We start from the raw sequence: 27,017 nt of genomic DNA, 5'->3' as shown, positions 1-27,017 counted from the left end.
ATCTGGGGAGTCAGCCAATGGGCATGCTGCGAAGCATGGTGGTGGGGTTATAAATGGCTGAGGGTGTGGCAAGAACAGTTCAGTTTGAAGCAGAGTCTATGGCAGTTCACCTGCAGTTCAATGAGCAGTTCAGGAACAATGGAGCTCAGTGTAGGTCAGAGAGTAAGAGAAGCCAGAACCAATAGTCCAGGGTGTGTGTGACTCTTGGAGCACCAGGCGAGAAGGAGCCCATGTGTTGTATTGGACTGTCGCACAACCCCAACACACTGAAACCGTCATATTCTCTCTCTCTCTCTCTGTCTCTCTGTCTCTCTCTCTCTCTCTCTCTCTCTCTCTCTCTCTCTCTCTCTCTCTCTCTCTCTCTCTCTCTCTGTCTCTCTGTCTCTCTGTCTCTCTGTCTCTCTGTCTCTCTGTCTCTCTGTCTCTCTGTCTCTCTGTCTCTCTGTCTCTCTGTCTCTCTGTCTCTCTGTCTCTCTGTCTCTCTGTCTCTCTGTCTCTCTGTCTCTGTGTCTCTGTGTCTCTGTGTCTCTGTGTCTCTGTGTCTCTCTGTGTCTCTCTGTGTCTCTCTGTGTCTCTCTCTGTGTCTCTCTCTGTGTCTCTCTCTGTGTCTCTCTCTGTGTCTCTCTCTGTGTCTCTCTCTGTGTCTCTCTCTGTGTGTCTCTCTGTCTCTCTCTCTCGTTGGGACCACCCCACCGAACTTCATCACCCCATACAATCATCATGTAGGGACAAGGCCTCTCCCTGTTTTATTCTTTGTGGTATGAATGGTTCAGATATCGATTTCAAACCTTGCAGTTTTGTGGGCACGTGGGGACTTCAGTTGTATTAAGAACTATCAGTGTATTACTTCCTTGTCTTCCCGCCCCTTTTCATTATAATAAACGCTGTTTTCTCAGCACTGCAGTGTTGGCTTGGTGCGCGGTTCAGATTCAGGGAAATTGTAACCATAACGTGACTCAAATGCATGTCTGTTGGAAACTTGGTGCCAAACCTCACAAGGAGGGATAAATCTGTGCAGCGTTTCCCAAGGATTTACGCTCGGTCAATCCTTTTCAAACGGGGAACTACCGTAGTTCTGCTTTCCCAGCAAGACGGTCTCTGATGACCATCTGGCGCTTAATTGGTGACTGGCCAGGTGGAACATTTGACTACGTTTCCACCCATGTTCACCGTTACAATATATTCCTGAGCACAGCTCTGCATTGTTAAATGCTGTCTTGTTTCCTTGGCCACCGAAGGTGGATGCAGGTTATGTTCTCACCGCTGTCTGTTTGTCCATTTGTTTGTCTGACTGTAAGCAGGATATCTCAAAAAGTTGTGAACGGATTAGGACAAAACTTGGTGGATGAGTTGGGTAAGTGACGAGAACAAGCCGATCAGATTTTGATTCAGGTCCGGTTGCAAATCCGGCCTGTCGGTGGAATACAAAATGTCAATTGTTCAGCCTGGCGGAGGTATGCGCTCTATCGAGTGCCGTTCTCGTTCTCCATGGAATTCTTTCACATTTCTAATTTGAGCTAAATTCTTCCCACAAGATACCATTCTTGTACTCATCCTGTGTTTGATTTTTGTCATTGGCTTTCCTGCCTCCTGTGTGCTTCAGGGATGTCAGATCCTGGTATATTTGGTCACTTTTCCATAACTTCTTCTGATCTGATGCAATCTGATCTTTCCTGTCTTTTTGCCCTGCCATTTGCCACCGTGGAACCAGATGTCTCGTCTGAGCTTGATTCTTGGCCCGATTTTAAAACTGTTGAATTGCTGCTTCACAGGCAGGGTGTTGCATCACCAAATATACTGCACATGAGCAGTTTATTTTTGTTTTGTATACATGAGCTGGGAAACAGAACAGATCAGGACACCACATAACAAAAGGAACGGCAGGAGAAATGGGAAATGCCAATAGCAGGTCGGAGGGAGAAAGTAGACAGACAGACAGCTAAGGGATGCAAATAACAGAAAAAGAGCAATCTGAGATTGCAGACCCTCGCCAGGACTTGTTTTGTGTGCTGGTGTGTAAGATAATTATTAGTCCCCAGTTTCACCGGAGGGGACTATAGGTTTGCTCTCCATCTGTCCGTCCATCCCACCTGTGGTTTTTCAGACTTTTTTTTTTCCTCATCCCCTTTAACATATTCAACTGAAATTTGGAAAACAGCTTAACTATGATAAGTTACAGAATAAGTTCAAGTTTCAGGGTGTTTCATCAATTTTTCAGAGTAGCGCCCTTTTTGGACTTAGAAAATATCTTAGAAAAAAATGTTGTATTGAAAAGCAAGTCCCGCCCTTGGTTCTAATGCTCTAAATATGTACAAGTTCTGCCATGAGCCTTGGACGCCAGAAAAAAAGAAAACAAAAAAAAGGAGCTGGCAGGATAGCCTTATCTGAACTCCCAAGCTTGGGTTAAAATTTCGACCCATCCATATAAACTGCTACCCTGCTTTTTCACGGGTAAGGTGATGTGTCCCTTCTACTAATATTAGTTTATGGATGTTCAAGGTCCCATGGTGTCCTTTACGAATCGTAAACGAGTTGTTGCCAGCACCTTCCACACTCCTCGAATCCGACGGGGCATTGCATCAGCGGCACAGCAGCAACAACTGATGCAAACTCACAGCCATGTGCTGCAAGCGAACAAACAAAATAAGGATATTGTCGCGGATTCACGCCCGCCGGCGTGCGAACGGCCACGTAACTCGAATCGCGGCACGTCGCCCACCGGACGGACAATCCAGTCGTGACCCTCTCGGACTAACGCCGGGAACCAGTCACGGGTGGACCTTTCGGTCTCACCGCGATCGAGCCAATCGGCCCCCGCGTGGGATAGGGTTGCTCGCCAAATTCGACCTACCTAAGCACCCACACGGAGGGTAGACCGGGCGATCGCACCTCGCCGCAGGTCGACTTCGGACACGGGCCACTTAAGCGACCCGTTCCGTACTATCGGGATAACCGAGCGGTGTTATTCGTCGGCCTCGACGGTTCGATTAATTATCGGGCGTCTTAGCCCATGACCAACCCTTTACGTGAAGCAAGATGGGGATTCAATGAAAGAAATGACGAAGCGAAGCGGGAAAACAGTTCAATAATAAGCACATTTATTTCGCGATGAACGGAAAGCACACGTATACAATTCCACCAAAAGCACATGGAAAAGAAGAAGACAAAAAGCAAATGCAACAATGCAGATCTATCCGACTACCGGGCACTCGGCAACACTTATACAATTTTACTTCACAGACGGCGCCGACAACACACATTCCCAAAGCAAAAGAAAAGAGAACCACCCTCCAGGATGAGGGGGTAGGCGGGCCTGGGGCCGAGACCGTGTCGGGCCTACCCGTCTGATGATGAGACGCGGAGCGGCGGTGGTGCCTCAACTCCGCGGGCCTCGCGGACAGTGTCTGGTAGGGGGTGGGAAGGGGCCCCCTTTGTCGCACTATCTCAGCGCGGGGGGAAACAGGAGGGGGTTGCTGATGCTCGGGGAAAGGAGGATTTCACAAAATCGCGGGTCCCGCGACGAGCGTCTCCACCACGACCTCGGTCGCGCCGCCGGCCTTTCTCTCCGCAGTTCCCCGAATCCGACGCGAGCACCCCCTCGTCCGCCTTCGCCGCCGCCGCCTCTCCACAGCTCCGTCCTCTTCACTCCGACTCCGCGAACTCCCAACTGCACTGAACCGCCCACTGCGAACTGCTCTCTTCTCCACTTCCAACTCAACTCTTCCTCCTGCGAACTGAACTCCTCGACTGACGAACGCGGCCCCTTATATCCCCCGTGGCCTCGCTCCTTCATCTTTGACCCTCTGCCTCCAACCTTTCACCTCTCTTGCTGGCTCCCCATTGGCCCGAGGAAAAGTGGGCGTGAATGCTTTTTGATCCATGAATTTGCATCTAGCGACCGCCCTCCAACGCCCTGGAGGCGGGGCCAAATCGCCCCTCGCTCACAGATTGGACGGAACAAAAGTGGGCGTGAGTCGTTTTTGATCCGTTTTTCTTCAGAAAGTCCGCGATGCTTTTGAACACGCTGCACGGTGCGCGCCCTACACAAGTCCAGCATCGGTGCCCACGAGTGGCGCGAGATGACTGTGATGCGATGGTGGCGAGTTGTGACGGTAAAGGTCGTGGCGGTTGTGGTGAAGCGGCGTTGTGGTTGGTGGTTGTTGTTGTGATGGCTGTTGAGACGTGGTTGGTGGTGGTAATAATGGCGGTTGGTCCAAAATAAAGATAGTAAAAGAAAAACGGCTATCCTGAAGAGTCGCAGCCCTCATGAATGACATTTATTCCCTCTAGACAACGGGTTTGGGCCTAACTACACATATACTTACCGAGATATCTCACCTAAGGGACCTGAATGGTGGTTTGCGAATTTGGTCAACCACAACACTACCCCCTCCCCTTTTTACAGACTCGTCCCGAGTCGTCAAATTTTCGTGTGCCATCATGTGTAGTTTTCCCCTAGTACATTTTACCTACGGATCCCTGAGTGCGACATTCATGGTATTCGTGTCCCCAAAATAAATAACCTAAGGGCTGAGTAACTACCGAAACAAACTCACTCACACGGACGACTTAAATAAAATTGCCGGCGCTAAGACAAACATGCCGGGGGCGCACTCATATTTACAGTACATCTTAACCTTAACTTACAAATTTTACACTAAACCATGGCCCAGGATCAATGAACTCTGCAAAAGAAAAGCAGTTAGCAGGGAGCCAGGCTGCTCGCATGCAGTCTCTGGCTCAAAACAATGCAGGTGACAGGGAACGTGGCTGGCTGCTCACACGCAGTCCAAGGCCTTCCCTTTTGAACTGAACGCAGTGAACCACAACGGTGCATGGGCTGCACAAACGTAGTCTCCGTGCCAGCTCAAGTGGCACACGCAATGAGCACAACGGATGGATGGATGAACACAAACACGGTGCACGGGCCGCCACTGCAGGCCCGTGTTGTAGCTGCCAACAGGGCAGTTCTCGTAGCTTGCAAACTGTTGCCTTGCGGATCCTGGCGCACATGGAAATGAACAGGGGGGGGGGGCAAAGCAAAAATTGAACGGGGCTGGTGAACGTGGGCAGTGGACATGGCATGGCAAAGGCAGCAGGCAAACACAGCCCGCAGAAGAAGGCCGCTGCAGGCAAACACAGCCGGCAGATGAACTGGCCGGCACAGGCCTTGAAGTACCACAGCTGCAGATGATCCGGCCGGCACAGGCCTTGAAGAAAACAGCCAGCCGGCAGATGAAGTGGGCCGGCACAGGCCTTGCAGCAACACAGCCAGCAGATGAAGCTGGCCAGCCTTTGCCGTTCAGTGGAGGTTGGTGGAGGGAGTGCGGTGGTGCTGGCCACTTGGAAGGTGGGCTCGGACCTACCTACCTGTCTCCCTCCCAACCTATCGCCTTTGCCTGTCACTGTACATACCCAGTCCCTTAATTTGTCAAACCCCAATTTAGCCCCAACTTATTTTTTTTATTTTACTTCCCCACTATAAATCGTCCCCTAACCCCCTTTATCGTCTTTGTTCGGCTAACCTATCCTGTCATCTAGCCTACTCCCGACCCCTACGTTCCCTTCCCGGAGGGGAATAAGGGAGAGCCAACGTCCTGTGTCGAGGCCCAACTCAAGCCTCAGAATGGCCTCCCCAGACTTCAGCGATCTATAACCAAAGTGGGTCCAGCGGCCCACAACGACAGCGAGGGGATGGATGGTGCGGAGGGGTACATCTCCTAATCTACCCTATCCATTTAACTGTTAAACTACCCCGGGGCTTTCAACAAGCGCCCCTCGCTTAAACTATTGGTTCTAACAACCCAGATTCCCGTCGCCTGTGTTGGTGTCCTCACAATTTCGGGCCTCGCCCCCCCAATTTTCTCTCCGTGCCCTCACACGGTCTCATGGCTGGGACACGTGGCCCCCTTTGGCAGGCACGACCCTCTGCCGAATCTCCCGCTATGGCACCCCCGGGCACTACACTGCCTCCGAGCCTACCAGCTCCCTAACACCGGGGAGTGCCCCCCATGGCACCTCCCCTGAAACGCACACGTGGCAGGCTGGCTTCCCGGGCCCCTTTCCGAGGGTCACCCATGCCCACAACACTGCCCACGCGGCTAATGGCGCCCCGGGCCCCCGCACCAAGCAGGCGCACCCGTGCCCACTACTCTATCCCGGCCCCCCATGGGCCCATGGCCTACCACGGCCGACTAGCCTGGTGCCCGGGGTACCCACTCAGCGATACTCACTTTTCGCAGCCACGCTCCCAGCCCGTCAACAGGGCTCCTGCACCCCTCCAAACGGGTTTCGAGCCTACACACCCACCAACAACAAAACGACCTCCATTTTTCAATTTAACTAACCCAGCTAACTTACTTTATACTGACCCCGGGGTCCCTTGGGCGGGAGTCACTCCTCCCCCCAATCACTCATCGCACCATGCATTCCCCATTCGCTCCACTCACACAGACCCGCTGGCCTCACTCACTCACCAAGCACATGCTTCCACTTCACTCACCTCACAACTCACCAACTCTTCAACACACACCGCTGAACTTGCCATCCTCCTAACTACCTCCCCTAACTAACTCGTGCTCCCACGTCGTCCCTTAAACTAGTCGCACGTTCCTTTTAACCTACGTGGCTAAGCTCCTCCCCGCTCCACATTCAAAGTCTGTCACTGTCTCCAAATCATTCATTTTATTTCCCAACCTAAAGCTCACTAAATCCCTCTACCTAATCCATTCCACGGACTCCATGAGGACTTACCCCTGCCCCATGAAGTCGGTCTAACTAAGCTAACCCTTCCCCCTAACTAGTTTCCATCCTGTGCCCAGGTAAGGGGGTCTTCCATCCCTTGCCCAGGAATCCTGTGCACCCGAAAGTGAGGCTTGCTTTTTTTCTTTTTTTTCCATGCGCAGCACCAGCGCGGCAACTCGCGCACTTTGCACCTGCCCGTGACGTCATGCAGCTGCACGTGTTCCTCGTCCCTCCTTGGACGGCACCATCCGGCAGGGATACCCCTCCTGCCGGATTCCAACCCCACGTGCAGCCATGACGTCACCGTGCACATAAAAAAAAACACAAGCCCCACGTCTCGAGGGGTTCCCCACGCGAACACATGTGCTTTGCCCGTTGGAGCTTAACACACACGATCGCGTGGAGAACCCGTCCGGTCCAAATCCGTAATCCTGCCTAAACTTTGTTCGTCCGCGGGATCGGCAAATCCACCGCGTGCGTTTCCGGACCGGAACTTCACTCTTGCAAGCGAGCACGTGGTGGCCTCGTGCGTTGCACAGCACGGACCTCGTGCTCCCTGCTGGGTGAACCCGGCACGGTGCGCAAAACATCTACAGCCGCTACTCGGCTTTCTTTCCTCTGTCGTCGTCGTCGCCATTCCACACACGTACTCCTGCGTGTTACGACGCAAACACTCCATTCCATTACATTCACACCGGGAGACGCGGCTGCGTGCTCCCGCATGCCAACCGACATCTCCCTCACATACCGCTCTCTCACACACACGGTCTCCCTTGCATAAACCATACCACTCACACGTGGCATTTCCCTTACACAAACCACACCACTCACACACGCGGGGGAACTCACCCGCGGTGCCTCATCCACACACCGTGCCTCACTCACACGCGGGGGCACTCACCCGCGGTGCCTCATCCACACTGGCCGTTTCATCCACACACATGGCCTCACTCACACACGGTGCCTCACCCACACACGCGGGGGCACTCACCCGCGGTGCCTCACTCACTTGCGGTGCCCCTTTTACACACGGCGTGCTGGGAAGCACGTACACCGGCACACTCGCCACCACACCACTCACACACGGGGTCGCTTCCACACACGGGGACGCACTCACACCTTGCACCACACACACAGGGACAACCACACTGGGGATTTGTGTCCCCACAAGGGTCTCCGGGGCCTCTATACCCCCCAAGCTCTCCAAGCACCCGTCCACAGCACTCGTCCCCTCAACCTCGCAAAGCACGACCGAACTCACCTGGTCGTGACTCGCCTCAAGGGGGCATACTCCCTCCCCTCGTTCCTGGAGGAGGCCATCCAGTTGCTCGCACTGGGCCTCGACCCAGTCCGCCAGCTCCCCCTCATGGTCCTCCACTACCTCTCTGTGTGTGTGTGCGTCACTAACCTTGTCCAATTCACCCTCTATCTCCCGTGTCTCTATACATTTTATTCTTTCTGTCGTCTCTTCGTGTCTATTGGTCTCTGCTTCTTTCTGGCGTCATTCCCTTATCTTTATGTAGGTCAACCTTGCTTTCTCCTTCAGTCGCTCCCGTCCTTCCCTGTTTTTCACTCCTTGCTCTTTCACGATCTCTGCGTACCTCATCCTTGCTTTCCGTCTTAATTGTTCTCTTCTCTCCCTCGCAATTCCTTTCACCTCGTCTCTTGTCTCCCGTGTCTCTATACATTTTCTCTCCTTGTTCCTTATTTCTGTCTCTTCCTGGTTCCTTTTTCCTTCCCATCTGAGTCGTTCTTTCTCTCTGAGCCCCATTAGCTGTTCGTTCTCCCTCCGGAGCTCCTCAATCTCCGTTGACTCCAATCTCGCTCTCCGTTTTAGTTGTTCAATTTCACACTCATAGAGTTGTTGTTTTCTCTCCCACTGTTCCTCCTGCTCTTTGTTTTCCAATCTCATTGTTTCTTTCAATTGGCTCATTTCCTTCCTGTGTTTCATTCGCTGTTCTCTCACTACTCTTCCTCGTTTCCTCTCCTGTCCTTCATTCTCCAGTTTCATGGTTTTCTTCATTTGGTTAATCTCCTTTTTGTGTTTCATTTGCTGCTGTCTCATTACTCTTCCTCGTTTCCTCTCCTGTCCTTCCTTCTCCAGTTTCATGGTTTTCTTCATTTGGTTCATCTCCATTTTGTGTTTCATTTGCTGCTGTCTCATTACTCTTCCTCGTTTCCTCTCCTGTCTTTCCTTATCCAGTTTCATGGTTTTCTTCATTTGGTTCATCTCCATTTTGTGTTTCATTCGCTGTTCTTTGTCTATCTCCTCGTACTCCAGCCTCAGCTTTTCTTTCAATTGGTCAACCTCAGATTCATGTTCTTTTTGTTTTCTATTCCATTGTTCCTCTCGTTCTTCCCTCTCCAATCTCCTTGTGTCCTTCAATCTCCTGATTTCTCCTTCCTGCTTCATTCCTTGCTCCTTCAACTTCTCCTCGTATTCCAACCTATTTTTTTCCTTTTGTCGTTCAGTTTCAAATTCATACTCTTTCAGTTTTTTATTCCACTGTCTCTCTTGTTCCTCGTTCTGCAATCTCATCGTTTCCTTCAATTGACGGATTTCTTTCTCCTGTCTCATTCCTTGTTCTTTGTATTTCCTATTCCACTGTCTCCCTTGTTCCTCATTCTGCAATCTCGTTATTTCTTTCGGTTGGCTGACTTCCTTCTCCTGTCTGATTTGTTCTTCCTTCATTACTCTTTTTTGCATCTCATTCTGCAATCTCGTGGTTTCCTTCAGTTGGCTGATTTCCTTCTCCTGTCTCATTCCTTGTTCTTTCAGTACTCTTTCTTGTTCCTCATTCTTTAATCTGGCCTTCGCTTCCAGCTGTTCGATCTGTACAGTGTGGTTCCTTAACGTTTCATTCTCTGTTCTCTTCCTTTCCTCTTTTAACACTCTCAGTTCGTTTTGTAGTTCCCTCTCTTTGTTCTGGTGTTTCTGTAACTCAGAAACTTTCTTTTCCAATTCCTTTCTCATCTCTGCACACTCCGACTTTGCTTTGGCTTCGAATTGTTCAATCTGCTCAGTGTGGTTCTTTAACGTTTCATTCTCTGTTCTCTTCCTTTCCTCTTTTAACATCCTCAGTTCGTCTTGTAATCCTCTTTCTTTGTTTTCGTGTTTCAGTATCTCAGAAGTTTTTGTTTCCAATTCCTTTCTCAATTTGCGTGCTTCTTCACTCATTTCATCTCTTCTTTCCACCGCTTCCCTCCTCAATTCGTCCCTTTTTTTACTGTATTCATTTAGTTTTTTCTGCCATTCCTTTCCCATTCTAATCTCCCCTTCCAGGATTTCTCTTTTAAACTGGCTTGCCCTTACCTCTCGCTTCAGTAGTTCCAATTCTCCATCTTGTTCGCGTTTTTCCTTTTCGAGCTTTGTTTTCCTTTCTCCTTCCTCCCTCAATTCTCCCTGCAGTTCTTCGAACTGTTCTGACTTTTCCAGCAATTCCTCCGCCCTTTCCTCGAGCTGTCTCTCTCCTCTTTTTATCTTCCATTCTAGGCTTTCTCTTTCCTGATTGCCTGTTCTTATCTCTTCCTTCAATTGTTCCAACTCCCCATTGTGTTCACATTTTTTCTCCTCCAACTGTATTTCCCTCACTCTCTCCTCCAGTTCTTTGAACCGCCTTGCTTGCTCCAATAATTTTTCCATTAATTGTTTTACTTCCAAGTCGTGCTCCTTTTGTTTCTTTTCGAGCTCGGTTTTCCATTCTTCCTCCCATTGTTTCCTTTCCTGGGAGATACCAATCTGCTGTTCCTCTATTCTTTTGTTCAGTTTGCTCTTCGCATATTCCAACTGACGGGTATAAAACACTACCAAATTCTTTTTCCCACGTAATTTGTCGACTCTATTGGCCAAGTCATGTTTTTGCCACCGAATTCGTTCCAGTAAATCGTCCAATCGCTGTGTCCCCCCCGTACACGTAATTTTTCTGAAGCTCGTCTGCGTGCCGTTGTGACTCGTCCACTCCACGTTGCACCTCCTCGATATATTCTTCATAACGCTTCACCTTTTCCAAGACATCCCCCAATTGTGCCTGAAGCCTGCCAATGCTCGCATAGTCATCCTGCCACGCCTGCCATGGCACATGCCGTGACCACGTGCCTTGAACCGGTGACTGGGAGCTCACGCCTCGTGCTGTGCCATTAATATCAGCCCGCTCCGTGCTGCACTGAGGTGCGATCGCGCTGCCATTGTGCGACTCCGTTTGCCGGCAAAGTTCGTGCTCAAGCCGCTCCCACTGACCACAGTTAGTGGTGGGGTTATAATTATAAAAAGAACCGACCTGGGCCATGCATCCTACATGACGACACATACCTAATACCCCCGGCTCCCGCTCGCCTTGAGACGCCATCTTATTTCTCGTGAAGGGTTAATTTAGCTCGCTTGTAATTTGGAGGGAATCGGGGGTCGCTCCTCTCACCCCTGGACCGATTCCCGTGAATTTAATTGGAGACAGGAGAGCCCGTTTTCCCGTTCTCAGATACCAGTGCCGCGAGGAGGGCGATGAATTTGTATCCCACTCCTGACACCAGTGTCGCGGATTCGCGCCCGCCGGCGTGCGAACGGCCACGTAACTCGAATCGCGGCACGTCGCCCACCGGACGGACAATCCAGTCGTGACCCTCTCGGACTAACGCCGGGAACCAGTCACGGGTGGACCTTTCGGTCTCACCGCGATCGAGCCAATCGGCCCCCGCGTGGGATAGGGTTGCTCGCCAAATTCGACCTACCTAAGTACCCACACGGAGGGTAGACCGGGCGATCGCACCTCGCCGCAGGTCGACTTCGGACACGGGCCACTTAAGCGACCCGTTCCGTACTATCGGGATAACCGAGCGGTGTTATTCATCGGCCTCGACGGTTCGATTAATTATCGGGCGTCTTAGCCCATGACCAACCCTTTACGTGAAGCAAGATGGGGATTCAATGAAAGAAATGACGAAGCGAAGCGGGAAAACAGTTCAATAATAAGCACATTTATTTCGCGATGAACGGAAAGCACGCATATACAATTCCACCAAAAGCACATGGAAAAGAAGAAGACAAAAAGCAAATGCAACAATGCAGATCTATCCGACTACCGGGCACTCGGCAACACTTATACAATTTTACTTCACAGACGGCGCCGACAACACACATTCCCAAAGCAAAAGAAAAGAGAACCACCCTCCAGGATGAGGAGGTAGGCGGGCCTGGGGCCGAGACCGTGTCGGGCCTACCCGTCTGATGATGAGACGCGGAGCGGCGGTGGTGCCTCAACTCCGCGGGCCTCGCGGACAGTGTCTGGTAGGGGGTGGGAAGGGGGCCCCCTTTTGTCGCACTATCTCAGCGCGGGGGGGAACAGGAGGGGGTTGCTGATGCTCGGGGAAAGGAGGATTTCACAAAATCGCGGGTCCCGCGACGAGCATCTCCACCATGACCTCGGTCGCGCCGCCGGCCTTTCTCTCCGCAGTTCCCCGAATCCGACGCGAGCACCCCCTCGTCCGCCTTCGCCGCCGCCGCCGCCTCTCCACAGCTCCGTCCTCTTCACTCCGACTCCGCGAACTCCCAACTGCACTGAACCGCCCACTGCGAACTGCTCTCTTCTCCACTTCCAACTCAACTCTTCCTCCTGCGAACTGAACTCCTCGACTGACGAACGCGGCCCCTTATATCCCCCGTGGCCTCGCTCCTTCATCTTTGACCCTCTGCCTCCGACCTTTCACCTCTCTTGCTGGCTCCCCATTGGCCCGAGGAAAAGTGGGCGTGAATGCTTTTTGATCCATGAATTTGCATATAGCGACCGCCCTCCAACGCCCTGGAGGCGGGGCCAAATCGCCCCTCGCTCACCGATTGGACGGAACAAAAGTGGGCGTGAGTCGTTTTTGATCCGTTTTTCTTCAGAAAGTCCGCGATGCTTTTGAACACGCTGCACGGTGCGCGCCCTACACGAGTCCAGCATCGGTGCCCACGAGTGGCGTGAGATGACGGTGATGCGATGGTGGCGAGTTGTGACGGTAAATGTCGTGGCGGTTGTGGTGAAGCGGCGTTGTGGTTGGTGGTTGTTGTTGTGATGGCTGTTGAGACGTGGTTGGTGGTGGTAATAATGGTGGTTGGTCCAAAATAAAGATAGTAAAAGAAAAACGGCTATCCTGAAGAGTCGCAGCCCTCATGAATGACATTTATTCCCTCTAGACAACGGGTTTGGGCCTAACTACACATATACTTACCGAGATATCTCACCTAAGGGACCTGAATGGTGGTTTGCGAATTTGTTCAACCACAACAATATATATATATATATATATATATATATATATATATATATATATATATATATATATATATATATATATATATATATATATATATATATATATGTGCATGTTCCACATTGGCCTCTTTGATGTACCCATCTTGGCACTTGGTTAATGATGCTATAGCACCATTCCCATGTCAGTACTTGTTTCATGATGGTAACCCTGTACCTATCTTGATACTTGTCTCGTTATGCTGTAACCCACCTGCGATTTCAGCAGTGGTTTATGATTCTGGAACCCCATTCCCATTTCAGCACTTTGGTCTTGATGGTGTAACCCACGTACTATTTCAGCGCTTTGTTCATTATTCTGTAATGTCCATTTTCATCTCAGCATCTACATAATGATGCTAGAATACTACTCTTCCCTCAAGGGATTCATTCAGGTAGTACACTACCATGTCACGTCATCCCCAATCCCTACCCATGAACTTTCTTAACCCCAATTCGCCCTACTTATCACAAACCTTTAACTTTCAATTACTCTTTCTCTCTCTCTCTCTCTCTCTCTCTCTCTCTCTCTTTCTTTTTCTTTTTCTTTCTTTCTCTCTCTCTCTCTCTTTCTTTTTCTTTCTTTCTCTCTCTCTCTTTCTTTTTCTTTTTCTTTTTCTTTCTTTCTCTCTCTCTTTCTCTCCTATTCATTCATTCCCTCACCTGTGGCCCCATGACCCCACTGTCAGTGCATTGCACGTTTACCCTCTGTTGCCTCACTCTTCCATGAGCCGAGATATTGTACATGTAAGGTAATAAATAAATAAATACTTGTGCAGGATCCCTCTTTAGCTCACCGATGTAAGATGCCAACTATTTGTGTGATATGAGCGAGGAAACTGTCCACAGCTTGGTGACATGTCGTACAAACATTCTGCCCTCAAGGGGGCGCTATGTGAAGTGCTCCTCCTGGTGAGCCCTCGATTCGTCGTCATTCGCCGTTCGGTTCAGCCCAATGTGTGCGCCCAGCATTCAGGCCGGACATCGTGCGCGGTTCGCCTTGCCTGAAGAAACGGTGACGTTCCTTTCTTTGGCCCCAGTCTCAGAAAGGCCAGGCGTCTAATTCTTCTCTACCAAGAATATCTGTTGTTCTGAAGATTTTTTTTTTTCTATTTAATTTGCCTTTGTTGCATTTGTGTCTGAATTTTGTCATCATTTCAGGTTTTATTGTTTTGTGTTGAGCTGCAGTAGGGAATATATTTAGTTATTTTCACGCGCATAGGGAGTGTTACGGATAATAGGGAAGTGATATCGAGTCCTGGCTCGGAGCTCCAGATGTTGCATGGATAATTCTATTTTAACCCGTCTGTAGATCTTGTCCCCTGACTGGGACACACTGATGCCGTCATAGCAAGAGTATTTGTCAACGATCCAATGAGAGACTGTCATTGTTCGAAGCATCTGTCTCAATCCTCATTTGTCATGGGATCGGTTGTAATATGTAGATGGTGTAAGGGGTGGGGATTTTATTTGTGGATCTGGTGTCCAGAAAGACCGTAAGGATGCCGCATGTAGTAACAGAGAAGACCAGAATACCAGGGGTCCATGACGTGAAACCACCAAGAAAGATCCAGGTTGTGCAGGGGACCCTGTTGGGCGGGTTGCTGGAAAGGATGATGAAGAAACGAAATGGAGTGGCCAAGACTGCCCCAAGGTTGCTGTGCATGCTTGAACCAGGTAGGAGGAATGGCTCATTGTCATTGATTTTTTTTGAAACGATGCATGCAGTTCTACAGACGCTGTCTTCTCGAGGTAAAATGCCAATTCTCGATCAAACAATGCTTTTGGTGATATTTCTTTCATCTTTGTTGTTTAGTTGTTAATTAGCCCTATTCCGTTCTACACGAACAGACCCACGGCACAGCGAGAGCCAATTTATCTCCCAGGAGCGACTCAAAGATCCTTCACATCTAAGATGTTACGCTCTTACCTTCGTGGAGCTAGGGCCATGCAGTCTTCCATCATGTGTTGTTTTTGCATGTGGGGTGGCCTGACAGATGGTGCAGGTTGTTGTTGGTGGTGTCATCGATTTATTGTTTCCACTGTAAAAGCTATGGGTGGTGTCCATGGCGGAGGGGTGAAACATGAACATGATCAGGCATGGAAAGTAATTTCTCTGTGTCTTCGATAGATGGAGGTTTAGTGCCCAAGATACTGTGTTTTGGCCCAGGTTGTTGATTGTGTTAATGGTGATGTGGGTTTGAATGTGTTTTTTTTTATTTTTTTGCAGTCGTCACTGATCAGTGGGGGTATGTTTTGAAGGATGTCATTGTAGTGTCTTTGTGATGTAGCTTTAATGTCTGTCTCGGGGTCTGTGGTTGGTTGGACATGTGGCATGGGTTATCAGGATTGGCACTTGCAGCTGCAAGGAACTGTGCACCTTTGATGTCCAAGTTTTCTTTAATTTTTTTTTTAACATTTTTACCTCCGCCACCAAAGGTGAAGGAGGTTATGTTGTCACCCCTCTCTGTCTCTCTCTGTCTGTCTGTCTATCTGTCTGTGTGCAGGATATCTCAAAAAGTTTTGAACGGATCCGGATGAAATTTGGTATACCGGTTGGGTGGGTCACAAGGACAAACTGATTAGATTTTGGTCAAAATCAGAATACGGATCCGACTACGAGAATATTTTAAGTGATTCTTCACCGTTGAGAGATAGGGCCAAAAACGAGATATAGCACGATATCTCAAAAAGTTGTGGACAGATTCAGATGAAACTTAGTGGATATGTTGGGTGTGTGACAAAGAATTGATTCAATTTTGGTGAAGATCCGGATCTGAATACAAGAATTTTTTTTTTTAAGTGACTCTTCACCATTGAGAGATAGGGCCAAAAACGATATGGTATTGTACGAGGTCCGTCTAAAACGTAACGGGACTGACTTCACAGAAATTTTATTCCAAAAAGTATATTGAAATCACAGCTTGTTCCCTTCAAAATAGTTTCCCTCCAGTCTCACACACTTGTCCATTCTCTTCTTCCACACTTCGATGCACCCCCAGAAGGCTTCTTCTGGAATCCTCCGGAGCTCCATCGCCACGGCCCTTTTGACGGCCTCCACATCAGGAAATCGGGTTCCCTTTATCATCCCCCTTGAGTTTGGGGAATAGGAAAACATCACTAGGGGCCAAGTCTGGCGAATACGGGGGTTGCTCCAGAGTTGGCACGTTCCTCTCCGCCAGAAACTGTCGGATGCTCAGGGCACTGTGAACAGGGGCGTTGTCATGGTGGAGCACCCAGGCGTTGCTCTCCCACAGATCCCTCCTCTTGTTCCGGACTGATCTCATGAGGTGCCAGAGGATCTCCTTGTACACATATTGATTCACTGTTTGACCCTGTGGTAGAAACTCCAAGTGGACGATGCCCTCGATGTCAAAAAACGCGATGAGCATCACCTTGACCTTCGACTTCGACATCCTTGCTTTCTTTGGTTTTGGTGATGCCGGACTTTTCCACTGACGACTCTGCCGTTTGGTCTCGGGATTGTATTTGAATATCCACGATTCATCGCCAGTAATGACTCTCCCGAGCAGATCTGGGTCGTCCTCGAGGTGCTCGATAATGTCTTGACAGACAGTGACTCTTTGCTGTTTCTGGTCCTTGGACAACAGCTTGGAGACCATCTTTACGCACACCTTGCGCATTTCGAGATTTTCAGTGATGATGTTCCAGACAGTGTCCTTGTTGATGGAAAGTTCCTCAGCAATCATCCGCACCGTGAGTAGACTATCTGCGCGCACCATCTGCTTCACACGCTCGATGTTGTCCGCCGTTCTGCTCGTTGAAGGTCTTCCAGACTGTGGATCGTCTTCAAACTCCTCCCGTCCCTCTTTGAACCTCTTGTGCCATTCAAATGCACGTGTACGTGACATCGTTTTTTCCCTGGAGACTTGCTGCAGCATTGCGAAGGATTCGAAGGTGTTTTGCCAAGCTTGGCAAAAAACTTCAGATTGGATCTCTGCTCACGACTCAGACGAGATAGACAACGTGTAAAGCACGACCTGTAAAAAAAATCACACAATGAACACAGTCAACCATCACTAATCATATATATTGCTGGAATGTTGTGAAAGTGGAGCACAGCAGGCTCAGTATCATTTCTTTTTAGATGGACCTCGTGTTACCTGATATTTCAAAAATGTATTGGACCCGATATGTTCTCGTGGATCAGGCATTACGTGGGAGAGGTATGCTCTCTACCGAGTGCCCTTCTAGTTTGAATCTTTGTCGAGGTGCTTGATGGGTGTTGTTAATCTCCAACCTATGATGATGCGAAGGGCTTTGCTTGTATGGTCTGTGGGGTGTTGGGATGTGTGTTTTATAGATTGCATGCCCATGATGAGCTGGCATAGTCAATGACTGATGTAATGTCCTGATGTTGGTGTTAAAAACACATGGATGTTTGTTAAAAACACATGGATGTGTTAAAAGTGACGCCGAGTATTTTTGTATTGTGTGTGTATATGAGGGATGGGGACGTTGTTCAGTGTGATGTGTGGTGCAGCGCTGTGTTCCTTGGTGTAATTTGTTCATAGTGAATTGATTTTGAGGGGACTATTTTTAGTCTGTTTGTGAGCCATGTTTGTTGGGTGCTGAGGAGGGGTTGAAGTTGTGCCGTGGTTGTGTTGATTTTTCCATGGGTGGAGGTAATGGACATATTGGATGCATCCGAGGATATTTGTATGTTCTCGGGTGGTTGTGGAATGTCGTACATGAGAAGATTATTGAGTGTGGGGTGGAGGACTGAGCCTTGAGGGACTCTGTTAGGAAAGTATCATGTACGGGAGGACTTGCTGTTAAAAGTTGCTTTTGACTGTCTGCTTGAGAGGTAGTTGGTAAGCCAGAATTTGGTGTTGTTGTGCATGTTTGTGTTGAGTATTTTGTTTGTGAGTAAGAGTTTTGAGAGGGCATCAAATGCTTTGATGTCTATTGTCATGAGAATAGTGCGTTTTGGTGGTTTTGTACTGTTGCAACGATCAAATGAGAGTGGTGGTGGAGTGGTAGAGTGTGTGAGAGTGGGATGTGATGGTTTCGTGAGTGCAAGTATTAGGCATTCTATATCTTTGGAGGGTGTGAAAAGTCATGTGATAGGTCTGTAGGAGGCTGCTTTGGTGGGTTCTTTGTTTGGTTTAAGGACGGTAATGATTTTTGCCAAGTTTCCAAACTTGAGGAATTATTGAGTGTTGGTGGGGAGAAATTGCTTGTATTTGTGAGGGCTGATATGCCTTGTGGTCGAAGACGTTTTAACCGTAAATTGGAGATGTTGTCATGGCCGGGAGCCTGCGAATTTTTGATGTTTTTAATGATTTTTGTTGTTTGTGCGAGATTGAATGGCATGATGGTGTTGTCGACTTGGTCGCTGAGTTTGCATCTTTTAACACTTCTTTCCTCTTTTCTGGGTCCTTTGTGATCACTTGTGTTTGCATCATGGTCAATGAGGATGTTAGCTTGTTGTTTCTCTGATGTTCTGTTATCTGTGGTAGTTGTGGCTGCACGTGAAGGTGTCATCCCATTGTTGGAGTTCGTGATGCGGTTTATGATTTTGTACAAGTGTTTGGTGTTGGTTGAGTGGTCGAGTGCACGTAGAAAGGAGTGCCAATTTTGTGGGTTTGTTTTTTTTCACGAATATTTTGTTGTTGATTTCTGCATTTCGTGTTTGAATACTTTCTACAATGTCTGGTATTGTGTTTTGGGTTGTCTGTTTAGTGTGTCTGATGGTGTAGAGGTAGCACATTTGCTTCAGAGGCAGGGCGTTGTCCGACTCTGTTTTCCAAACAGGACTACTGTAGAATCTGTCCGATTGGTGCTTTGCAGACAGGGTGTTGAAGTTTTGACTATGCCATCCTTCAGATGGACGTTCAAGCTGGGTGTCACATCTTCGAACATTATAGTTAGTGGACTATAATCACACTGTATCTTAAATAAAGCATGGGCATGTTCTCGCCGGCAACCTGAATAATTTCCAAATTTGTCCCCAAATTGCCTTCAGTCGAACATCAGGCCTGGCCAGCCGGTTTGTGAAGACTGTGACCAAAAACTTTCCCAGGTTGACCCCACAAAAAGGTGGGACTAATTCGGACCATTATATCTGGTGTATTCTCGTCTAGGCGAGAATCGGGTGTGACTACAAAATGTTCTGCTGCTTCCCATGCAAGATGATGCATCTTAAATCATTCCTTCATCCGGAGTGGGCATGGAGCCAGTTGTTTTTTGTGCTATCATTCACAAAGAATAGGCCATTGTGTGCTGCTACCCTAAATATATTCTAAATTTTTGCCTCGCTTGCAATTTTATTGCACCACGTAAAGGAATTTTTATTTATTTTAATTTTTTTAAACATATTTGGCCTGGAGATTATTGCTCATGATCCTCGGGGATCACGGGGGCTTGTGCGACAGTAAGTTTGCTGTTGTATGGATTTTGAATCTGCATACCTTTCACATAGCATAATTGTTGACCCATTTGCCTGAATTCACACTTATCTGATTATTGTGACCCTTAATCACTCCCCACCGACCATGAATGGCCAGCCCCTTTTCTGTTTTATTAGAAATTTCTTTATCCTGAAAATTTTATTGGATAAATGTGGAAAATATTTTGCTGCTGTTTCCCTTTACCCTGCCACACTTTGGTGCACTTGCCTCTGAGTCAGACCTGAAAATGCCCGTTTATTAAAGGTCATCACTTAACCCATTTAACCTGATTTTATTGTGGTTTGGGAGGTTTCCGAGCAGAATGTTACCTTTTTCCTCAGGAATTGATGCAAAATTGAAGTTCACAGTGGAACCATTACCTGGAAGAAATGGTTTTCAGCAGGTTAGTATTTCACACAAAAAATAATTTTTCCTTTATTTTATTGTTCTCACAAGTAATAATGATGATGTGAAAATGCAGAAACAGCTCTTCTGGTTCAACTCATCACCATGGTATGACCGTAATTTGTTGTACATTAGCTTGTGTCACGGTAGTTACACACGGATAATTTTGCCTTGGACGAAAAGAAGTTCTGCATGGAGTGAATAATTGCTTTAATCAAAAGTATAACTACATAGTCTCACCTTGTGCGTTCATTCTGAACAAAAATACCATCGTTAACTGAACATGCTCCAATTATGGCCTACTCGTATTATTGCTCGTATATGGATATTTAATGATCAATTTATGAACATCAAGTCTACATTGTCAATGAAGGTACAGATGAAAAAAATATTCAAACTGTATTCCCAATGGCTCGTCAATCATATGGATGAAGTTTTGCATCAATCTGTTAAGCTGTTCTGGAAAGATAATTTTTTTTAACGTTGTTATTTTCAATCCAATATGGCCACCAGAGCATGTGACCGATGATGTCCTAAATTTAATTATTCACTCGCATCAGGTCGTAGATCAGACGTATGAAGTTTCAGATTTTTCGGATAATGATTTGGATTCAATCAGTTCTGGCTGGAATACCACTTCACCGATGGCATCATCAATATCATCCTGTACTATACACTCCATGAGGAATTGATGACATGTATGCCAAGTTTCTATTTTTTTTTTCATTGAGTGGTTTCAGAGAAAGAGATGCTCAATTTTTTTCCTTTAATACAATATGGCTGCCATACCATGTGACCCATGATTCAGAGTTGTCAATCAATTATTCTCCATGGGGAGTCCTCTATGTTTAACGTTTTGCATCGACCAGACAAGCAGTTATAGATAAAAACATTTTTAAAGTAAAAATATAGACACGCACGCACACACGTGCCGCACACACGTGCCGCGCACGCGTTGCAATAGTCTCGCATCCCCTTCAGGGCGAGACCAATAATTAGTTCAATGAGTCCTAATGCTTCAGGAACACCACCTACAGTTTTTGTGTTTGGCAGTGGCACAATGCACTCAAAGCGGTTGCACGGTTACCAGCTGGCATTCCCACAGCATGGCGAAAACGGGTAAGAATCTTATTTATTTATCCTGATTATTCGCTTCCTGGTGAATCTGTGTTGGGCATGCTGCCTCTTAGTTGTTTGCATTTCTCTGTTTTAATTTTTTGGTGCATACAATCGAGGCTCATGGAAGAGTGATGAGACAGTGGGTCATATGGAAACGTAGTGACATTAGGGGGGGTCATAGTTGAATGCAACAAGCAAGGGAATGAGTTAAAAACAAAAGAGAAAGAGGAGGGGAAGAAACTCTATAACCTGCAAGTAAGAAGGTTGAGTGAGGGAGTGTTAATTGCAATGGAAAGGATTACAAGGTTGTGTTGGGGGATGATATGAAAGGGTGGTGCACTGCCTGCTTGAATCCCTGTAGGGAAAATGCATCAGAACCATCTACAGAAAGTCGTTTCATAAACGGGAGAACAAAAGGGTGAATATGTGCAGTCAACCTGGACTTTGAGAGTTTAAACAGGAGGGGATAACTGGAAGAATGCATGCATCCTGGCGTTGCTGCGGAGGGTCAGAGGTCAGAGAGCGGAGTTAGCTCAACTGGGGGGAGAGGCAATAAAAACAAAAAAATAAAATAAAAACCCAGAGTCCACCGACTTGTATTATCCATAATGATTCGTTGCATTTGATTTCACATACGAAACCTCTCTTGGTTTAGCTCATGGCTTCAAAATCGGAGAACATTGTCCCAGAGAAAGTGCTGTGGCTTAACCCCGAGCTTTTCACCTTCTCTGCATTATCCCATTTCTTTCTCTCACTCTGGATGTTGCTTCATTTTTGTCCATCCAAGCCCCCACCTTTCTCCCAAGTCCTTCAAAATGCCAACTTACAATCATGTATTGCTTCCAATAAAATCAGTTTCTACTTTTGCTAAAATACAAATTATCCACATTCCCTGCTTTCAATTGGACAGGCCTGGTTAGTTGCCCAATCATTTAGTGCAAGCTCTTCCATGAGCCTTAGAATCCTCCTGTGATCTACAGGATATAAAAAAATAAAGAAATTGTGCTTACCTTTTCACCGTCATGTCATCCTGTCCTCTCTCAGATCTGTCCTTTATCCATCCCTTGTCCAACTGCTCGCCACCATTTCCTGCTCAATTCATCATTGGTTGGTGGTTGAATCTTTGTTTAATGGATATTTTGGGGTTGATCAGTCTGAAACGACTTTTATCTTTGTGATTGCAGGTGGGTTGAAATGTTTTGGGAACGTGTTCTGGCCCAACGTAGTCTTGTTTTTTTTGTTTTTTTTTTTTAAATCAATGTTCACTTTTACACGACTCGAAGGCTTGTACTGGTACTGGAGCATGTCCATTAATCTTCAGGACAAACCCATTAAAAGATGTCGACGCAGTTTGATGTGGATTACGATATTAAGAGACGTTGGACAAATACATATATAGTGACGACATTACGAGTGATAAACTTGCCAACACTTCTTATTTTATATTCCTATTGTGTTTGCATCTGTGTGGCCCCATACAATGTAAATATTATTTGCCAGGTGTGGCTTGCACTCGCGGATCGTTACCTCCAAAGCAATGCAATTGACTGGGACAAGACTCTGCGTTTTGCATTCAACGAGCACAGTAACCCTGATGATGATTCCATGGGAGCACAGATTGTCAAGGTGATTATAGCTTGAAGCTCGTACAAATTGTACATATATTGTTACGTTGGAGGAGATATGTATTAGCTATCATGTTAAGTTAACGTGGTCCGTGTGTTCGCGCAAGGTAGAACATTTTTTGTAACCAGGGACCCGTTAGAGTGAAGTTGTACTGTTCTTATGTATTCCATGAGGGGCAGTATGTTTGACGTTTGTATTAAATAGGAAAGTGTATTTGTACGTGTCCTCTCTGTAAACAAGGAAAAGTGAGGATTGGGTGGTACTGAATGGGATTTTTGACATGTTTGCATCCCGTGTGTGACTTTGAAAACCTCCCCACGGCCTTTGATGGTTTGAGGGCTGCCGTGGTGTCAGCCGACTCGCATAATGGCACCACGGCAGCAATTGCACACTACATGAGTTGCGGAGTCGGTCTGGGAGGAGGGACACGTGAGTGAGATGATAAAGGGGCCATGCTTGGGGGTGGGTGGTTAGTTTAGGTGGTGTGTTGAAGAAGACGGCAGCCTGTTGGAGTCAGGACCTTGAGCCAGGGTGCGCTCTCTTCGCGTTCGATTTCTCCACTCTTTTCGTTCTGGACGCTGTTTTTTTTTTCTGGCAGCTCGAGAAGCTCTTGCCACTCTGCTTCCCGGCCTCTACTCTCCTTGCCATAATTGGCATGACTCTTCTTTGCTGGATGCCACAGCTGTGAGCTGGTCCATGCTATGGGCTGAAGACCTGTTCACAGTGTTAGCAGACCGTCGACTCGACAATACGTTTTTGCAATATGCTCTTGGTTTTCCTTGTTTTTATCATTGTTGGCTCATTGTCGAGTGTGATAGCCATGACCACAAAAAAAAGAGGGCATTACATGATTCAAGTGTTCGGTTTTACCTGATATGAAATCTTGATTTTACATTTGTATTTGTAACAAGGCATGGTATAATGTCCTTTATTCGAGTACTGTTTGGATGCTTCTCTCATACAAAACACATTAATTTGAGAACAAATAATTCCCATGGAAGAGCTATTTTCTATCTTTGCAGGACCTCCATCGTACAGGCTGCAGTGCATATTGTGGGCAGGATGCAGAGCCAGATCGGGTGGTTCTTAAACGTGTGCTCCTGGCATATGCTCGTTGGAACAAGGCCGTTGGTTACTGCCAAGGCTTCAATGTGCTTGCTGCCCTCATCTTGGAGGTCACTGACGGTCATGAGGGCAATGCTCTGAAGGTAAACCTGATGATACAAGTACAGATGATCTTAGGGCACTGACTTTTAAAAGGGCATAATCTTAGTTTTTCTTGGACTTCAAAATAATTGTATGAAGTTATGAAACTGTCCCTGTTATGAAATTCTCTTCTCAAAAAATTGTGATAACATCATTGGTTGCTTTAGCTGCATATGCAGTGAAGCTGTAATCTGTTTTAAAAGTTTAGGAGAAACTTGTACGTTGACTTTGAAAATATTTAATGTTGACATCACACCCGATTCCCGATTTTTGTCAGACTCAAAATGGATTTTTAAGGTCTTTCGGTTCGTGGTTGGTGTATGAAGTAAAAATTGTAATGCAGAACATCACTTGCTTGTCACCTGCTTGATGCATACCTTCTTTAGTGGCCATTTTTGAGTTGTTCAATCTCTCTTTTTTTTCTGTCATTTATTGTTGGCAGTTTGCAATTGTGATACTCCTCCAATTTTATAGGAACTCTGAAGTCACATGTCACATCATATGATCAACCCAACTTGCATCTTTGGCACTGTGCTTGATTATGACAAATCGATCCTAATTTGAAGTTTTGTTTTGTTTTTTTGTCTAATGAAATGAAAAATCCAGTAGGATAGGATAGGCCACGGTCTGGTTATGAATCCAGTTGTTTTGGAGAAGTGATTTGCAACGAGCCAGAAACCATTCAACTTTTGCCGTATGATGTTGTGATAACGTTTTTGTTGAAACTTCTTCATTTGTTAAATATTTTGGACCACACTTTGGAGAAAAGGATTCAAACTTTAAACTTTTGGGCCTCACCATGGAATAAGTTGGGTGAGATGGAGAGGTGAAATTGAAAAATGTGTGGGAGTAAAATGGCCTCAAATTGCATCGAATAGAACAGAATAGACAATGTTGAGGGAGGCCTTTGTCCCGTCGTTGACTAAGGCCGAGGTCACATTTGCCACGGCGGCCGTGGGGGTCTCCAAAATCTGCGGCCACGAGCAATTATACGGCGGCCACAGTATTTCCACGGTTACACAATGTAGCAGTCACATGTGTTTTTATTTTTCGGTAGCCAGCCGCACGACATATTTAGAGATTGTGGAGACCGAAAACGTGGGGGTGCCGTACGGTCTTTGATTTGATGTGTCGCCATTGTGCCGTACGATGACCTTAGGGCGTCGCTGCAGCGGCCATAGAATTTTCAAGGCGACCGTAGGGGGGCCTAAGGCGAACGTGCGTGCGGCCAGACGGAGGGTAACGAGTGTGTATATATATATATATATATATATATATATATATATATATATATATATATATATATATATATATATATATATATATATATATATATATATATATATATATATCAGTTCTTTTTTTTTACTGAAATAAAAATATACCAGTATATCTAACTGAATATACTATAACTATAATATACCGTGGTGCCCCCAGAATCCGAACGCCCCATTATTTGAACAAATTGGAATCCGAACAATTTTTTTGAGGAAATTTTGCCCTAAAAACCTCATACATTTTAAAAAACCGAACACAACGTAGCTTTCATGTTTGTTCACGTGTCTCCCCCACCTATTCGACCCACATCTTTGTGCTTTGTTCATTCAGTTCGTCGGTGGAAGTCCTCGTGAAAGCATCTCTCATGTGTCGATCGATACTTTAGGCCTCAGTCACATTTGCTCTACGGCGAGGATACGGTGGCCGTACGCCCTCTGAATTGACAGAAACGTGTGGCGGCTACAGAGAAACTGAGGTGGCCGCAGGGTGGCCCTACGACGTATGGCTATATTTTACAGGTCGTAAGGTCGCCGTGGAATTATAACGCAGAGTTATAACTTTTTTCATTTCTATGTTCACCGTAGAAATTCGACAAGCCAAAACAAAAGAGCTGGTAAAAAAATTTTTTTTAACCCATTCGTTACCGTATGTCTGGCCGCACGTTCGGCTTAGGGTCCCCCTGTGGTCGCCTTGCGGGCACCTTGCGTCTGCCTTCAAAATTCTATGGCTGCTGCAGGAACGCCCTAAGGTCACCGTACGACATCAAATCAAAGACCGTACAGCACACCCATGTTTTCAGTCTCCACAATTTATAAATACGCCGTGCTGTTACCCGAAAAATAACAAGGACAAATGTGTCCAAGAGCAGCGTCCAAAACCTAAAGGTTTTGTCGGCTAAAAAAACAAAAAAACAACAACAACTTCCGATATTTCGTCACGTGTCTTCATGAAGCCAATAGCGAAACCCGTCATAATGTATTTACGATATATCGTGTATTTACGAAATATATAATGTATTTACGAAATTACAATACGATAAATGGAATAATCTTTAAATAGTAACATCAACTTTTCGAAACTTTAAAGCAAATGTCCAAATATATTTAAAAGTTCATGATAGACGCTCTCAAAAGGCACCGTCTATGTGAGGATGTGTACATGTGCTCAGTATTTAAGGCGATCCGGATCTTGTATATACAAGAGCCGAGTCCGAGAGATTAAGGTTTTTGTCTTCGGAAGAAGAAGAAGAACAACAACAACAACGCCGAGCTCTCTATGAGCAGCGTTCGCTACGCGAGACGCTGCCAAAAACATGTGACTGCTACATTGTGTGACCGTGGAAATACTGTGGCTGCTTTATAATTGCAAGTGCCCATACACTTTGTAGAACCTCCGGCCGCCGAGCCAAATGTGACTTGGGCCTTACCACGTGTTTTCACCTTCATTTGTGATGTTTGTTTTTTTAATCATCTTGTGATTTAATTAATAACAAAAAAGCAATTCAATCACGTGGTGTGGCGGACTGTCGGGCAAGGATTGAATTACACAGCAAAACCAGTTGTAATTTGGAATATCCATGATTACATCAGCCCAATGCATTTGATGAAAGTGATTGTGGTTCTGCGGGCATCATGTTTGATGAGCTGCCCTGGGGGCAGTGCTCTCGCAGAGTGCATGAGCGATCGGAACCCAGGCCGGAGCACGAGCCTGTGTGGACCTTTGGATGTGGTGATTGTACCAGTTTACATACAATACACCGCCACCGAAGGTCATTTACTCATCTTATTTTATCTTAAACATGGGTAATTTTAGTTTAAAGTGTCTTGAAAATGGGTTTTCTTTAGGTCCACGAACGGATTAATTCACTCCATTATTTCTTATTGGGAAAATATATTTTGAATCCGAACTTTTTGCAATCCGAACAGCCTCCTCGAATGAATTA

General features: G+C 46.7%; 1 protein-coding gene and 1 long non-coding RNA gene across 8 annotated transcripts in view; one reads left to right on the top strand and one right to left on the bottom strand.

Moving 5' to 3' along the window:
• TBC1D30 (TBC1 domain family member 30) overlaps nt 1-27,017 on the top strand; it is an 87,609-nt gene that overhangs the window by 24,343 nt on the left and 36,249 nt on the right. For 4 of the 7 annotated variants that reach the window (XM_085870406.1, XM_085870405.1, XM_085870410.1 and 1 more), the window contains exons 3-6: nt 19,783-19,844; nt 20,900-20,965; nt 22,466-22,591; nt 23,614-23,799. In XM_085870406.1, coding sequence (XP_085726532.1) covers nt 19,783-19,844; nt 20,900-20,965; nt 22,466-22,591; nt 23,614-23,799 — 440 coding nt within the window. Of the gene's footprint in view, nt 1-13,928; nt 14,706-14,736; nt 17,675-17,695; nt 19,426-19,782; nt 19,845-20,899; nt 20,966-22,465; nt 22,592-23,613; nt 23,800-27,017 lie in introns of those variants that run through there. The other 3 variants (XM_085870407.1, XM_085870409.1, XM_085870408.1) reach the window with 3 other exon arrangements.
• Nucleotides 23,668-27,017, bottom strand: part of LOC147032630 (uncharacterized) — a 63,292-nt gene continuing 59,942 nt past the window's right edge. The window contains exon 3 of the long non-coding RNA XR_015055261.1: nt 23,668-23,805. This is a non-coding gene — a long non-coding RNA (uncharacterized LOC147032630). The remainder of the gene's footprint in view (nt 23,806-27,017) is intronic.

The sequence above is a fragment of the Eptatretus burgeri genome, chromosome 2, assembly GCF_056783735.1.
Source record: "Eptatretus burgeri isolate ZD-2024b chromosome 2, Ebu_testis_v1, whole genome shotgun sequence".
Classification (NCBI taxonomy): domain Eukaryota; kingdom Metazoa; phylum Chordata; class Myxini; order Myxiniformes; family Myxinidae; genus Eptatretus; species Eptatretus burgeri.
Note: the sequence above shows the minus strand (reverse complement) of the source record. Positions and strands in the feature narration are given on the sequence as shown.